Source organism: Electrona antarctica (genome assembly GCF_951216825.1).
Source record: "Electrona antarctica genome assembly, chromosome: 10".
Taxonomy (NCBI): domain Eukaryota; kingdom Metazoa; phylum Chordata; class Actinopteri; order Myctophiformes; family Myctophidae; genus Electrona; species Electrona antarctica.
Window position 1 is genome coordinate 52,581,398 of NC_136791.1, and position 16,572 is coordinate 52,597,969.

The following is a 16,572-nucleotide window of genomic DNA, read 5'->3' on the forward strand; positions in this document are numbered from 1 at the left end:
TGTCATGTATTACATGACATGTTACAAAATCGTGGGATTAAGAAATAAATACAATAAATAAAATACTACTCTGTATCTATTCTATCTACAGGTAGTAGGCCTTATTACGTGGCTCTGCGTATGATGAGCAAACATCTTGCCCTGGCTTGTTGACCGATAGATGGCAGTATTAACCTGTTCATGCATCTCTGTGCTGAACATAAGCAAAGGAGGAAGAATGCAGCAACCACACAAGAAATCATGGCGGATGACAAGGTTGGTGCGTTAAGTGGCTACTGGCATAGTTAACTTTGAAGTATATTCATTTTCACTGTTCTAACTGTACCATGATACTTGCTTGTCATTCAACTATTTTACCGTAAACCTTGCGGTTAGGTCGCCTAAAGTTTAATGTTATTTTGATCAGAGAATCTGCAAAACAATCTGTTAGCTTTAATGCTAGTACCAATCATAACAATCAATGGTTAGTAAAAAGTAAAAAGCATGTTCCGCTGATCAAAGTCAAAGAGCACATGAATGATGAGCCATTGTTTTATTATATTTTTTAGATTCTGTAACCCATATAAACTGATGCTATATTATACAGCTTGTGAGCTTTGTGTCCTTATTTATTTTTTACAGTTTAGCTTTCAGTTATTATTACTGACAGGTATTACTGACAGATAACAAACAAAATTTGTCTTGAGTTTTGTGTGGGGTTTGTATTGTATGTATTCTTTATCTTTTTGGGACTGTCACTATACCATAAGCATATTGTGTAGCCCCTTTGGGCACCCTCGGTTACCTTTTCTGAAGTTTGGATGCGGTAACCTATGGTCCCTGACAGCTTATTCCACCCTCCATAGGATGCAGATGTACAAACTCTCTGTTCACGGAGAGTGGCGGCGCCGCTTGAGTGTTGGTGAGATGTTTCAAAGATGCATAACACAGCTATAGGAGACCGCCGCAACGTGTACAAAATGGCATTAACCGCCGATGCCGTTAAGTATTTTTAATAATTTTTTAAAGTTTTGGCTTCTCTGAAATTATCTCTTCCTCACTTCACATGTCCCGCCTCCCATGACACAACAGCATTATATACATCCGGCTGCATGTACGCGGTCGGCCAATCAGAGGTAGTAACTAGGACGTGCAGCTAGCCAGTCTCGGTGCGGGAGGCGGTACAATGGGAAGTCAATAAGGAAGTCAAGGAAGAGAGAGGAGAGAGAAGTTCAGCGAAGCAACATTTTAAAAAAAAAGATAAAAAATAGTTAACGGCATCGGCGGTTAATGCCATTTTGTACACGTTGTGGTGGTTTTCTATAGCTGTTATGCATCTTTGAAACATCTCACCAACACTCAAGCGGCGGCGGCGCCGCCGCTCTCTGTGAACAGAGAGTATGCACATCTGCAAGGTAACCGAGGGATCCGAAAGGGGCTAGATTGTGTTGATATAGGCCTATAATGTAACACTACTGTTATCTATGGTGCTTTACCCAAAACATTTAGACATATCAATACCCATTTGACTATAAACTAAATGGACATAAAATGTTATATTTTCAGTTATTGTTAGTATTATTTTCAAAAGTGAATACTTTTCCTTTACACGTATAGTTTTGTTAAACTGATAGCCCCTGGTGTGTGTATTTTATGTGTGCAATCAGAGTCCTCTCAGCCAGTTGAAGGACCTGGTGGAGCTGAAAGATCAACTGGAGGACATCCAGAAACGAGTGGAGAATGAAATAGAGGCCGGGATCCCTCCAGTAAGACACAGTACTAACAATGACCAAGGCTTAGCCCTAGAATGTTTGATCTTATACTATTTCATGTTTTCTAGTATACACAGCCATAGATTGGTCCCCTCCGCTCGCGGTTAGCTGCGGGAGATACGCGGCATAAATCTTCTGCACGCCGTGTGTACTCGCCTAATAAATACAGACAGGTTTAACCTAGGCTTGGAATCAGATATTGTCCTCTGATTTCAAGTTCTGGCAGAAAAGGTGTGTTTATTAAAATATCCCCACTTTTTCACGAGCTGCACGCAGACGACATTCTGTCAGGGCGAGGGCCCTGAATGATCGCCGGACTGAACATTATCAAAACTTCTTTTGGGAAGCACAAACGTCATCTCAAATTGACCAGGGAAGCACAATCGTATGGACCACACAATTGGCAGGTGGTGTGATTCATTACCTTGCCCTGCACCAATCGAAACGCACCTGTCAATTGTGTGCCCCATGCATTTGTGCTTCCTTGGTCAATTTGTGGTGATCAGAGGAAGTTTTGGTAAATTCAGTCCATGCGCCATACCAACCAAGGCAGCGGCTACACTGTAACATCCTGAATGTTAGTTTAACACTTGAGAGAGTGTACAAAATGTATCCAAATGGACCCGTACAGATCAATTTGATTACATTTGTACACTCCCTGTGAGAGGTAAAGGTGCTTTTCTTTAAATAAATGTTTAACAGCTTTATGCTATTGAGTGCTTCGTCTGTAACAGGAGTGTCGCTGTCTCTCCAGTGAGCAGGGACGGACGAATTGTCGGTGCAGCCACCTAGCTGCGTACTGTTCCGTTCCCAGTGTAGCCCCCTGTAAGGGTCCAAGACTCCAAGCACAACAGTGGATTATTTTTTGCGTGAGCAAAATGCGAGCAGCACTTAAGGCTTTCCTTTGATATCTTCCGGGGCTTTGAGCAGCTGGTGGGCAGTGCCATCAAAGTGGCGCTTTAAAGAGATTGGCCGGTTTTCCAGACGTGTAATAGACGTGTCTGTCCCATGAAATGAAATGAAATGAAATGATTACTATATTTACCCAGGGTATCTGGGCTAAGCTCAAGAACTTGTTTCCAGCCAGGCCCTGCTCATAGAACATTTCATCGTAGTGGTTCAATGCCTTGTTCAAGGGCACTTCAGCGGTGGTAATTTTAACGTGTCGGACCGCTGATTCGAACTGGCGACCTTCCGGTATCAAGACCGCTCCGCAATCCGTTCGGCCACCGCTGCCATGGTTAGTGTCTATTACTGCCGAATTACATCTGAACCTGATGCTTCATTCTTCATGCTAGTGAGCTGCTTCATCAATATAGCGTGGGGACCTTCTTTCCGGTTTTTCCCCTTTTATAATGGGAGTGGATGGAACTTGATGCGACTGTCTGTCTGGACCCCTAACCGGGCTCACTCTTTCCCTAGTCATTCTAACTATTTGCTGTTTCTGCTATGATGATTGCCAGATTTTGGAAGAGAAACAAGTGGTCAGGGGCCTGTTTCACGAAATTTGGATTAGAGATTAAGCCAGGATTTAACAGATATCCTGGCTTAATATATCCTCGATTAGCGAATAACCGGTTTCATGAAAGCTGGTTAATCTTGCCAGATTAATTTAGCCAGTTAACCTGGATATGTTGAGGCTTGATTCGGTTTCATGAAAGCAATGCCACACTAGTTACCATGGAAACTAATGTTGTGGACTTTAGCCTGCTCCTGACCAGGCTAACAGCCAGGTTTAACCTAATCCTGATTTACTGTTCATTAAGTAGTCAATCTGATCACAAACCAATGATTTCTTTTCCACACTTATTCAATTATTTTGGGTTTATATTGCCTTATTTTTATCGGTCTGGATTAAAACATCATATTGGTACTGTTTGTACACATTACCATTAAAGCAGTGGTAAGCACTTTCCAAAGTGGGGTCCGGGGACCCCCAGGGGTCCTTGAGGGAGTTCAAGGGAGTCCCCAGCTAAATGATAGTATGGAACATTGGAACCAAATGCCCTTATGGGTCTGTAACTCTGAGAGTGTACAAATGGGTCCATTTGGTTCCGTTTGTACACTTTCAGAGTTAAATTAACATTGATTTTACAATATAAATTGGGGTCTCCGAGATAGAACTGCCATTAAATGGCGGTCCGTAGACTAATGCATGTCAAACTGGGGGGGTCCTTGAAATGAAACGGGTTGAGAATCACTGCTAGAGCCGTACACATTTTCTCTTATGGGGGTCCCTGGCATATCTTTTCAAATGGGGGTCCGCAGGTCCAATTAGTGTCAACTTGGGGGTCCTTGACATAACATTTTTTTGGGAACCACTGCATTAAAGGACTAATTTAATGACAGCTTGTGAGCTTGTAGATCAGCTAATTTTGGTGAATGTTACCCCAACATATTATTATTTTTTGTAAAAGTAAAAACATTACTAAATCTTACCATTACTCATTGTTATACAACATAATAACATTGTAACATTTCACACACCAACGGCCAAGAAGTGCATCGCCCCTAGCCAGGATTGAACCCTTTACCCATGGCTTACCAGTCTGGGCAACAACCCCCTTCCCCAAAGGTATAGCTCCCTCAGAGGAGGGAGTTATGGACAAATATCACGATGCTACAATATCATTATGCTTACAATATTAAGAATTATGTTGTATTTATTATGACAATTTCATTATGAAGTTTTGAGTCAAGTTAAATGTAGACTAGAATTTTTGGGAGAGTATATTGAGAGTATTTTCTCTTTTATTACAGCAGCAGTATTTCTTTCAGAAGCTTAAGTCCTTGTATCAGTAAGTCTGTGGAATAGATTAGTAGGCTAAAGATATTGAGATATACAGAAGGGGGTAGTAATGCCACTTTTAAAGATGCCAATTGCCATGAAGAAGAAGGATCAGTAAATCTGGGAGGCATACTTTGGTTCGACATATTGGGAACTGCCCATAGATCCGAAGTCCCGTTAGTCCGAACATGCATTAAGGTTGGCGAACATGCACTGCTCCCGTGCTTGCGGTTATGTTTAGGTTAGGGTTAGAGATGGGGATAGTAATTTCGGAACAATGAACCTTCTGACTAATGACACAAAGGAGCATTGGTCCGAGGTGCGTTAAGGGTGGGGAGAGGGTTAGGGTTAGGTTTAGGTGTGCTGCCCCGTGGGAGGTTAGGGTGAGGGTTTGAGGTAGGTTGTCTTTCGGACCAATGGTATGTTGGACCAAACGCATGCACCCGTAAATCTGTGTTCCACCGAATGGGTCTAGTGAGAAAAAGTCAGACTGCATTCAACCAGGCTTTATGATCCTGGCTCGATAAATCCACCCATTCTAAGCCTCGCTTGGCTTTAGTGGAACAGAATAAACCAGGATGTACGGACCAGGGTTTAACAAGCCTGGTTTTGGTTTAAATCCTGGATTAGTTAATCCAGGTTTTGTGAAACAGGCCCCAGGTCTATGAAAACAAGCCCAAAAGAAGCAAATTGGCTATCTTTTACCACTTTACATCAGCTATTTGAAAATGGAATATCTACAAGCTCACAGTGAAATGTTATGAGGTTGAAAAAATATAGTATATTGTCCCCATATCAACACAAAGCTGCTCCACTGACATTCACAAACCGTGAATATTATGATTCTTTTAATTTTGACAATCAACAGCTTTCATACCATACCTTCTGCCCCGGTCTTTAATTATGTCCATTCCTCTCTTCTCCTCTCCTCTCCAGGGCGGCAGTCTGCTGGCATCTCCGTTCCTCAAGGGTTTCCTTGCAGGGTACATCGTTGCCAGGCTCCGCTCATCGGCTCTATTGGGCGTTGCCGTAGGGACCTGCACAGGGATCTACGCGGCACAGAACTACGCTGTGCCCAACATGGAACAGACGCTCCGAGAGTACTTCAACAGCCTGAAAGGGCGCAGCAAATAGAGGAGAAGCAGAGTCCATTATGGGAAATGGCAATGATGGAGAAAGTACTCTGATTTTTTTTTTACTTAAGAAAAAGTAGCAATACCACAATATAAAAGTACTCTGTTACAAATAAAGGCCTGTATTCAAAATTGTACTTGTGTAAAAGTACAAAAGTATTGGCATCAAAACGTACATAAATTATCAAAATACAGAAAAAGTACTGTAATTATTCTAACATTATTATAATAGTATAAAATACAAAAGTTACTAAATAATTGTAGTGTAGTACCTTTTATGTAAAAACATAAAGTTGAAATATGGAGATAATGAGGTTTCTGCCCAACAGCAATGATGTTACAGTTAACATTATGATCACATTCGAAATTATTATTTAGGAATAGAAGTAGTTGGAACTCTTAATACACTAATTGCCCAAGCCAAACTGATTAAAATATGCATGAATGCAGTAGATATTCTAAATCACCCTGTAAAATCTAATCAGTGTTTCTTTTGGATTCGGTCAGTGATTGCTTTTTGGATAATTAAGGTTCTCGTGAGAAATGTATTTAATATTTTTGCACTGTGCTGCTCTGCTGGAAGTAATTTCAAGTATGTGTAGAAATTAGTACTCGGTGGTCTGGCTGCTAACGAAAGGCAAACTAGAGAAATTAAGCTTTTATGGTCTGCTGATTATATGAAAATGATTTAGACTTTTAAGTGCACTTATTACAATTAGCCAGTCAACTAAAACTTTTTAAACAAGATTTGTCAAATTGTATATTTATGCTCACTGTTTCAACAACAATTGAAAGGATGTAGCAGCATGTATCTCCAGGTGTGTGAGACTGTAGCTTTATCTTGGTATCCGGAGAACTCGCCAGTTTACCAACTCAACGCAAGTTAGTGCATTTGAGTTTTACTTCACCAGTTCACCTTCATTTAAATTGCATTGAATTGAGAGATAGAGAGGATAGTTGTTTAGAGTTACCATTAGAGAAAGTAGGAATGCTAAAAGTTTAAACACCAAAGTACCGAAACAATGTAATTCATTAGTAAACAATTCCTGAAATGGTAGGCCTACTTATCATTGGTATTCACATGCCCACCTTTTTATCATCATCTAGCTGACCATTTCATTGCACAAAATAATTTGATCACTTTGTAAATTAACTATAACATCTGTGAGTTTGACATGCTACACTGATGAAGACAGCATGTTAGCATAACGATGAAGACCTTGATGAAGAATTTTCGCCGTGGCGACTTGGTAAACTGGCGAGTTCTCCGGTATCCTTGATCTTCCTTTGGTAAAACATTTTCACATTAGGGCTGGGACGGCATGAAAAAGTGGCGGTGAAAATGTAACGCATCCCATCGGTTAACTTGTCCCTCAGTTTCGTAGTGCAGCTGTCAGCTGTAATCCATGTCTTTGCAGAACCTCGCTGCCACTGGTATAAATTATATTTGCTTCGATTCTAAAGCCTGATTTACTTAATAGCGGTCTCGTTTGCTGAAAAATAGCCAATCTACAACCCCATGGCATGAGACTAGAATTCTCTCAGGATTACTAATTTAAAGTAAGCTTACCTTAATATCTTATGGTAAGCTTACCTTATGCATATGTTCACACTATATGCACTCCTGCAACATTAACCAGCAAAAAATAAAAAATATAAATAAATTGCGGTAATGAGCTCAACCCCACATTATGCATCACATAACCACAGCGTTGTGGTAATGCGGTTATTGTCCCAGCCCTAGTGCACAGCTCTGTCGGTCATTAATAGTAACACACAAAACAGGCTTTTCTGGAGACCTGTAGTCCTCACCGTTTTTTTCTAACATGTCTACAAGCAAGAAAATGTTTGTCCTGGTACTGTAGTTTTAATGTCTGTCTTGGATCAAGGTTTTTAATTAATGCTGGTATCAGTGGCTGAAAGTACCCATTGTCAAATGCTAATGTCTTCTCTTGTTATTTTTAATTGCACTTGTTAGGGGTAGGGGTAAGCTTTTTTGCTTAAGGTGCCACGTGCCTCTAATCATCTCATACTTTTATGTGCAATAGTCTGTTGTATGGAAGTTGACCCTTTATGCTGGAAATTATTTTGTCTAACATTTTCTATTACAAAATTATGTACAAGGTGGTAGCTTAGACTGCCTTTTTTCTGTAAACCTTACAGTTGCATTGCAAGGTACAATATCTTGCAGTCAAATGTACCGTATTTTCATCCAAATAGGACACCTCACTGTCTGGAAACCAAACCAAAGTGATTGGAACCCTACTTCGCGCAGCTCTGGTCTACCATTTGATTCAAACTAAAATTAAACTGACAGGCAAAATATCAGTTTGTGCAATATTATGTTCCGTCGAACATGTTGGTTGAGATTTGGTTGATTAGTTTATTGTTTACCCTAATATTATGGTGTATGTGCACTGTGTTGTAAGGAGCCGATGGACGGATTTACAGTATGTATAAAATGAAAAGCCCATCGAACCTCTGACATAATTACACCAGATATTAGAATTATTCATTGTTAATTTTGAAGTACTATATTTGGAGCTATTTAGAAAGGGAGGGGGGGAGTATCACATTGATTTTTTTTCAATCATACTTTAGGATTAGTATGGTTAGTGTACTGTAGCTCAAATTATGGGACGTATACCATATACGCTGTAAAATCTAATTTAAAAATGTATGCTTATGATTTTACTGTGTGCCCTTGAGTGAAGAACCAAGGAAACAATTTGTCATAAGGTGCCATTAGTACCAAGTTGCTACAAATTTGATTTATATTATTGCTGCTGACACAAGTATCCAAAAGGAACTAGGGAGTAAAGCCATAAAATTCAGCTCAGTTTGAGGCTGAGCTCATACTCTTCTCATTTTCCACCTTTAGGGGAGAATTGATGTTAAGATCTGTAACAAACATTGAACAGTTGAGCTGAAGAACCAGCTAAGTACATAATTATAGATAAGGGGTCAGGACAGAGAAGACTTTTCAGGGAGGGGTCAGAATAAAGTATGGACGTATTTGGTTCTTTGTCTCAACTATTACTGTTCCAACTGACAGTTATGTATAGCTTTCTTTATAGTGCATGCTGTTACATTTTATCGTTCTGATACCAACAAGCATCTACGAAGTACTGTTTTTGTCATGTGTATTCTGTACTTTAACATGTGTTACATTTGTGGGACTTTATAGTTAATTGTTCATTAATTACCCTTTAAGGCGCTAATTGTAATTTCATTTTTTTTTTTTTTTAGGTCCTACATTATTATTGTTGTTCAACGGCATTCATCTCATGCTTTCTCTAATGCGCAAAATGGTGTTATTGACAATCATTAAGACTGGCCTAGCTTAATAGTTGAATATGTTCAATAAAAAAGGAAGGTACATGTCTATCAGTGTTCTTTGATTGTGTCAGATAGTGTTAGATATTTCTGTGTCCTTTTTCATTTCCCCCTTTTTAAACGGACATTCTTGGTTTCTCTACATTTTGTATACTAGAATTGATACTTATCAAGGTGACATGAACAAAACAACCCACAACACTCCGAATTAGAAGAGTAAATTCTTGTAGGTGCAAGGCTCAAAGATGCGACATTGAAAGAAGGTCCTTTTCACATGTGTTATTACCTCTGACGAGCCAACAGACGCGTTTCGGCCAGATGGCAGAAACGCGTTATGTGTAACGTACAGTAGTAGCAACATAGGCCAACAAACACTAGCACTGCATGGCATACAATTTACAATTTAGGCATTTAGCAGACGCTCTTAATCCAGAGCGATTTACATTAAGCAAGAACAAAAAGCATGGGAATACATCACATATATAAAAAGCATTTATCATGAAACGTGTAAGCTAAGAACATAACAGTGGAATATCTATATAATGAAACTATACATATATGCTATACTAAGCTATACATATGTACTATGACGTGCTATGACTACATACAATGAAATTATAGTGCTGTCTACATAACATGCTAAAAGTCTATCAAATGCTATCTAAGTCTACAAAGATGCTATCTAAGGGGGTAGGGTAAGTGCTATGGGCCATGAAATGAAAATAAGTTAATGCACAATAATCACAAACACTTTGAAGGGCGTCTAATAAGTGCTCTGTTCCTCACCGGAGGAGAGCCCTATACCGAACCTCCACATGCAGCAGGTCGGTGGTCCTTTACGCAAGCTGTGTGCGGGATAACATCACCATTGGATTGTTCCACACGCAAGCACTGTCGCTTCCAGCATTGCTGGGCATGTGGCCCTGCTCATCACATCTGGGACAGAACGATATTCTGGTCACAGGCTTCAGACCCGCAGCCTCCAGCTGCAGAGTGGAGTGATAGGCCCTTGTATTGACCAGTGGATGCAATGTACCCCACTTTGAGGTGTCACGTCTTAGGCCTAGATTTAGGGTAGGATTGAACCAGTCGCCCTGTAGCCATACAAAGGCCTAGGGTTCCCAGATTGTAAAATGTTGTTCCTCCATCTTGGGAGAGTATGTAGGCCAGGGGTGCCCACACATTTATGACTACTTTCAAAATGACCAGCTCAACAAGATCTACCCACTGCCAAAATAAGTGTACCATTGCTGAAAATAGTTTAGTTTTGTACCTGGGGGGGGGGGGGGGGGGGGGGGGGGCTTTGGAATAGGGAGGGGGGAGAAATGATGACGGGCAGTTTCTGCTGTCAAAATATGTATGTATTTAACTTAAACGCCCAATGTATTCTCAATGGCAATAGCACAAACTTTGGCATCCTACTAGTTCTATAGGCTAGGCCTACAGTACTTACACCTAGAAACCCCATTCAAACTTTAATAGGTTCATCTTATGGTGGACATGTTTGCCTGAAAATGAATCTTTGAAATGTTTCATACTGTAGTTTTAGAAATATCGTGCTTTCAAATTTGAGCAATTTATAGTGGGGGTCAATGGCAGATTTCTGTCAAAAAATGATGATTTGAACCAGCACCCTCCTACTAGGAGTGTGTTGGGTTTGAACCAGCACACTTCTAGAAATTCTACAGATATGATCTGATTTATCCACTGGGCCACTTAGCAGCATGCAGTTCAGCTGGAATTTCCGGGCTACTTGAAGTAAATGTGGAAAGGAAAGCTTCACAGGAAAGAGTTGAGTGGGGTTTGAACCCAAAATCTCCAAATCATCATGGAACCAGCATCCTAACTCAGTGACTTGCTACCTGCCACAACAGTCTTCCTTTGCCTGTGAGTTGGAGTTTTGGAGTTGTTCTTCTGGAAATCGTTCTTGAAAAAAGAGTTGTGTGGGACAAGCAGGCCCTGGATCACCTGCAGAAGATCATTGGGGAGCTCTAAAGTAGATAGAACTTCACAGCAACCCCTGACGGTGTGTATGATCTGAGTGAGGACCAGAGAGCTCGGTTTTGTTCTCCCAGCCCCCGCAGAAGCTCAGCTCCCCCTGGGCAATAGTGGTGGGAAGGATAGCCCCACACATCAGTTTCACCAGCCAACGGGTCAGCTCCTCAGCCATTTTTGTTGTCATTCTGTCTCTATCTGTCAGACCTTTCTCCTGTCTCAATGAAGAGGCTCCCGTTAACATACAAGATCCACAGCCTCCAGAAGTTTGTCAGCTGACACAATATATGACAACATCTCCACAAACTTCACCTACTGTGGGGGCTCAAAGCACCAGGTATTCGGCCGTGGCGTGCTCGGCCGTGGCATGCGCAGGTCGCCTTCTCTCTTGAGAGAAACTGTGTGTCCGATCCTGGTGAGAGCAGATGGACAAGCATCCCCCTCCAGAGATGTGGCCCCAACTCCCATTCTCTGGTCATGTCTCTGCAGTTTTGCATTAACTGCAGGATCCGCTTGTGCTGGGCACAGATGCACTTCCATGCTGAGTCCCCGGGGGTGTTGAGGTGGAAGAAATACCTGATCTCTTCTGGTCATGCAGAGTGGATGGGGTCTGCAGCAGCTTTTCGAACAGCAGATTCCTTAGTGCTTTGATCGATCACCGAAAAGATATTTGGCTTTCTCATAGTCGTTGATCGTCACATCGTAATCTCCATTCTGGATATTGTTGCGTGGCAGGTTGAAGAGAAACTTCAATCGCTGCAGGACGTTGAGCGCATTGCGTATTGAGTCGGCTTTATCCTTCTGCTGCAGAACCTCCTGGAACAGAGTGTCTGCAGTATCACTCACTTTGTTGAGGACGTCCTCCAGATCTTGGGTAATTGAGCCCTCTGTTCCGTTGTACTCCAACCTCTGGTGGATCGCTGCCAGAGAGTCCTGGGCCTCAAAGAACATACTGAGGCCTTCTTTCAAGGAGGCCAGACTGACCTCATTCTTCTTAGTGCAGGGCTGCTTCTTTAGGTTATTGGCCGCCATCTGCAAATGATCCAAACTGCTGCCTGAGTGGTTTTCCATGAGGTACCAGATGGCAGAGAAGTTCTCACTGGTGAAGTCTCCACTCATTCCTGGGAAAGACATCTCCATGTCCTTCTGGGAGATTTTAGCCTCGTCTATCTTGATGCCCAGCAGGTTGCTAGGTATGAGGGAGAGGGGGAGTATGCCTTTATTGCGGTCCATCCTCATGTTGTCGAAGTCGTTAATCTCATCCACCCACACAGCCGACTGATCCAAGATACCAATCCTCTCCTGTCTGAGAAGCATGAAGGACACGGTGGAGGTGCCGTGGCCCCCGGACCGGGTGGTGACAATTATCTCTCCCTTGTCGTCCTTGGCGGGGCCCGTATGGCACACTATCTTGCTGGCTGACATCCACTCTGCTGTCAGCAGGCAGTTGTGGCCACAGATGGACAGGCCAATGAGGTCTGCAGAGCCAGTGCCCAGGTTCTCCCCACGGAGGGTGACTTTGGTCCAGGCTGTGCCCTGGTTAGGTGAGATGCCCGTGACCAGGGGAGGTTGGCGGGCACGAGACATGGACACCCGGCTCCTCGCAGTTTAAAAAAGTAATATTTTGTATTTTCTTTACATCTTTCTCTCCCAAATGAATACCCCTCCCACTCAAAGACCCCTAATTTACCTCCTCCCCATACTTGGTCTACCGTATTGACATCACTGGTGTTGTCACCCAGTGTATAAATACAGGTATATATGCTACTGTGCATGGTATAGGTAGGACAGAGAAAGAAGGTGTGTACTCAGGGTCCAAGCCTGTGCCGTGGCTTACCTAGGGCTGTGCATGGAAGTTACCCATGATGAAATCTCTGACGTAGAACTCCATATTTGGGCAATGTTTCAGCCCGATCCCACTGCCAATTACTTGATCATGTTCCATTATAAAATATTTTGAAAAATATACGTAGTTTTCTTTCTTGGCCTACTGGTATGCACAAGAGATGTCAAATTACTTTTTTCAAGATTAGACCCGGACAGACAAACAAACAGATCGAGTCAACTGCATGTTGCCACACTGGAAAGGCTATGCTACGCTGTTTAGTTGCTCTAATTAGAATCAGATAGTGGACATTTTTATGGCTACCGTAAGTGAATGTGTCTGGTTTTGATTATTGGGCATGGAAATACAATTTGGATAGACTACATGTTTTTGAGAAGCACAGTTGAATGTTCATTTGATATGTTACAGTACAAGCTGTAACATGACATTGCCTTAATCATAAAAAAGACTGCAAGTTTTAAGAATTGTCAATAAATTATTCAAAACATTTGCCCAAATATGGAGATGACTGTACTGACTTCATAATGACTCTGCATGTAACCTACCTTTACAATTTAAACAGAAGAGCAACACTTCTTATTTTATCTGTACCACATGTATATAAACAAATATTTATTCACATTCACCAGTGTATAAATGCAGTAATCACACTCCTTGTTCAGTGATCACATGCACCAGACATCAGAAATTATGGTTCATGACCGGGATTCTTACATTGGCCTTGGACTAGCCATCGGTGCCAGCTTCTTCATCGGAAGTAGCTTCATCCTCAAGAAGAAAGGCCTTCTACGCATGGCGAGCAAGGGCTCAATGCGAGCAGGGCAGGGTAGTCATGCCTATCTAAAAGAGTGGCTGTGGTGGGCTGGCTTATTGACAATGGCGGCTGGAGAAGCAGTCAACTTCGCAGCGTATGCATTTGCACCCGCTGCCCTGGTCACCCCTCTGGGTGCCCTCAGCATGCTCTTCGGTGCTGTCCTGTCCTCGTATTTCCTGGCAGAGCGGTTAAACCTGCATGGGAGGCTTGGCTGCTTGCTCAGCATCTTGGGCTCCACCACCATGGTGATCCACTCTCCCCAAGAGGAAGAGATCAATAGTCTTGAACAGATGGCCAACAAGATGGCTGACCCAGGTTTTGTCGTCTTTGCTACTTTGCTCGTCATCGTGGCTCTGGTCTTCATATTTGTCTTGGGCCCGCGCCACGGTCAGACCAACATCCTGGTGTACATCATCATCTGCTCAGCGATCGGGGCGCTGTCTGTGTCCTGTGTGAAGGGACTGGGCATCGCTATCAAGGAAGCCAACGCTGGAAAGTCCGTGTTCAGCAACTGGCTGGTGTGGATTCTGCTCCTGGGCCTGGTGGCCTGCGTGAGCACACAGATTAACTATTTGAACAAGGCTCTGGACATTTTTGACACCTGCCTGGTGATGCCCATCTACTACGTATTTTTCACCACGTCTGTGCTCACCTGCTCAGCGATCCTGTTCAAGGAGTGGGAGCACATGGGCCCGGATGATGTGATCTGCACTCTCAGTGGCTTCCTCACCATCATTGTGGGCATTTTCCTGCTCCACGCCTTTAAAGATGTTAACCTCAGCCTGACCAACATCACCGTGTCCACGAAGAAGGACGAGGAGGTCTTCTCCAAAGCAAACCAACGGCATGGCTTCCCACAGCGTGTATGAACTGTTAGTGCTACACCAGTGATTCTCCACTCAAAACGCCCCATTTTGAAATGCATTGGGCCACGTCGGACCAGCATTTGATATTTATTTTAAAATATTGGACCCCAATCTACACTGCAGAATTATCATTGTTAATTTAACTCTAATAATGTACAAATGGAACCACACCACATAGCTGATATACAAGCTCACAATTTTGGCTACAAATGTTGGCCTGTGACCTTGTAGATCTGCTGTTTTTGCTATTTTTTATTCTTGTAAATTAACTTATTTGGATGTTTGCCCTAAATGCCTAAGATGGACACCAGGTTTAAAGATGGTGGACAACAACAAGGACATGATGGAAATATGACATTACAATGCAAAATAATTGCGGTTAGCTCAAACAATTGCGATCAGGGCAGGCGATTATGTAATAATTGTTACAGGCCTTACTGGATATTTCACATTCACAATATCCATGTAGCCATGTTGAAAAACCCAATACTTGCTTAAAGCACATCTTTATTGAAACATTTCAGTGTTGTTCATTACAGTCATCTTGTGTTTACTTGGGGTACTTTTCATACAGTAGGCTACTCTAACCTCCATAAGTAATGAACTTTTGCTTTAAGTTTGAATATTGTGTAATCAATGTGACAATATGTGACTGCAACTTGTACCTGTTTGCAGATGACTCTGCACTGCTGGTCTCGGACAGGAAAAAACTGTAGGTTTGAAACCTTCCTTTCAGGGGAAATCCAGGTTGAAAAGGCCCTCAGCTCTGAACTCGGTAGAATCTGCACCTGGCTTTCTGATAACAAACTATCTTTACACCTGAATCAGAAGTTTGTCTGATTTTAGGCTATCAGCTGTGCGCAGGGGCGTGTGCGCGAGTGCGTGTGTGTGCGCGTGACGTCATTACAATGCTGTGGTACCGAAAAAATATATCAGACACCATTACTTACTTACTTACTTAATCCTCTTCGTGCTGGATAGCACATAATATAAGGTCTTCACCAATGAACGCCAATGCTGTCTGTCTACTGCCCAGTGCTGCACTTGGCCCTGCAGGTCCATCCGAGTTCTTTCATCTCTTTCTCCACAGATCTTCTCCAGGTTTCTTTGGGTCGGCCTCTTTTTCTCTTCCCTGGAGGTGTCCATCTCATGGCTACCCTTGGGATGGCACTTGGGTCCATTCTGCACACGTGACCTATCCACATCCATCTTTTGAGCTTGATGACACTTGACAGTGGGGTCAAGCCTGTGCTGCGGTAAAGGTCTTCATTGGAGACTGTCATGGGCCAGAATGAGACACCTACACCACACCCAAAAAACTGATTCAAGATGTGGCACATATAAATTGTGTTTGCTTTATTTAATTACTTTAATTTAAGGCATAGGCATATACATTTAATTGATATAACTCAAATATTATTAATAGTGCCCGATGTGATATATTTACATTGTGTTGGCTTTATTTAAATGTATTTAATTATAAGACATGCAAATGTATTGAATTGATATAACTGAACTATTATTAATTGTGCTTATACAAAATCTATTCATTTAACATTATGCATTTATATTCAATTCATGTAACTCAAGTCTTATCAATAATGTAATTTAAAAACACAATGAAAATGAGTTCCAGTGAAAACTCCCAGAGTCCCATGAAACCACGCCTCTCTTCGAGTTGCGCAAGATAACTCCGAATCCCAGAATTCCCTGGTGCTCACTTCCTGCAAACGCCCGGGATTTTTTTCCACTCGTTTGAAATTTGAATGCTGCAGTGCAGACACTGAAAAACTAAAGGCTGGTTCAAGTCGTTTGCGAGACATTATAAAGGTATTGTGCTCTCCCCTTTCTTCTTTGTTGTTGTAAATGTGAAGTTAAAACATGTAAAATCAGTGGGTTGATAACATTGTTCGATTTTAGAGCTGCATTTTGATGGGGGGGAATTAGCCCAAACATTTAGACTCTCGTAGAGGTTTTTTTCGATTCTGACGAATCTCTCAACGAGAGTCTAAACGACTAGGTCCCCTTTAAGAGGGCTCGTGT

At 42.1% G+C, this 16,572-nt stretch overlaps 1 protein-coding gene and 2 pseudogenes across 5 annotated transcripts; 2 read left to right on the forward strand and 1 right to left on the reverse strand.

Annotated features, from left to right (window-relative positions):
* The first annotated feature begins 212 nt into the window (after positions 1-212).
* On the forward strand, positions 213-9,057 carry LOC306931417 (SLC35A4 upstream microprotein-like). Of its 3 annotated transcripts, none has more exons than XM_079512821.1 (3): positions 213-259; positions 1,647-1,745; positions 5,476-9,057. In XM_079512821.1, exons 1-3 carry the CDS (start codon positions 218-220, stop codon positions 5,671-5,673), a joined length of 339 nt encoding a protein of 112 aa, XP_079368947.1. In that variant the 5' UTR covers positions 213-217; the 3' UTR covers positions 5,674-9,057. The 3 variants fall into 3 exon arrangements, with proteins under 3 accessions (XP_079368947.1, XP_079368948.1, XP_079368949.1); XM_079512822.1 differs by having other exon boundaries at positions 216-255; XM_079512823.1 differs by lacking the exon at positions 213-259 and adding an exon at positions 1,295-1,394.
* A 1,793-nt stretch (positions 9,058-10,850) lies between these two features.
* LOC306931463 (exocyst complex component 2-like) lies at positions 10,851-12,590 on the reverse strand (annotated as a pseudogene). Its single transcript has one exon. The product of its transcript is annotated as an exocyst complex component 2-like (transcript).
* Positions 12,591-13,539: 949 nt separating this feature from the next.
* Positions 13,540-14,554, forward strand: LOC306931464 (magnesium transporter NIPA2-like; annotated as a pseudogene). The gene has a single exon. The product of its transcript is annotated as a magnesium transporter NIPA2-like (transcript).
* The last annotated feature ends 2,018 nt before the right edge of the window (positions 14,555-16,572 follow it).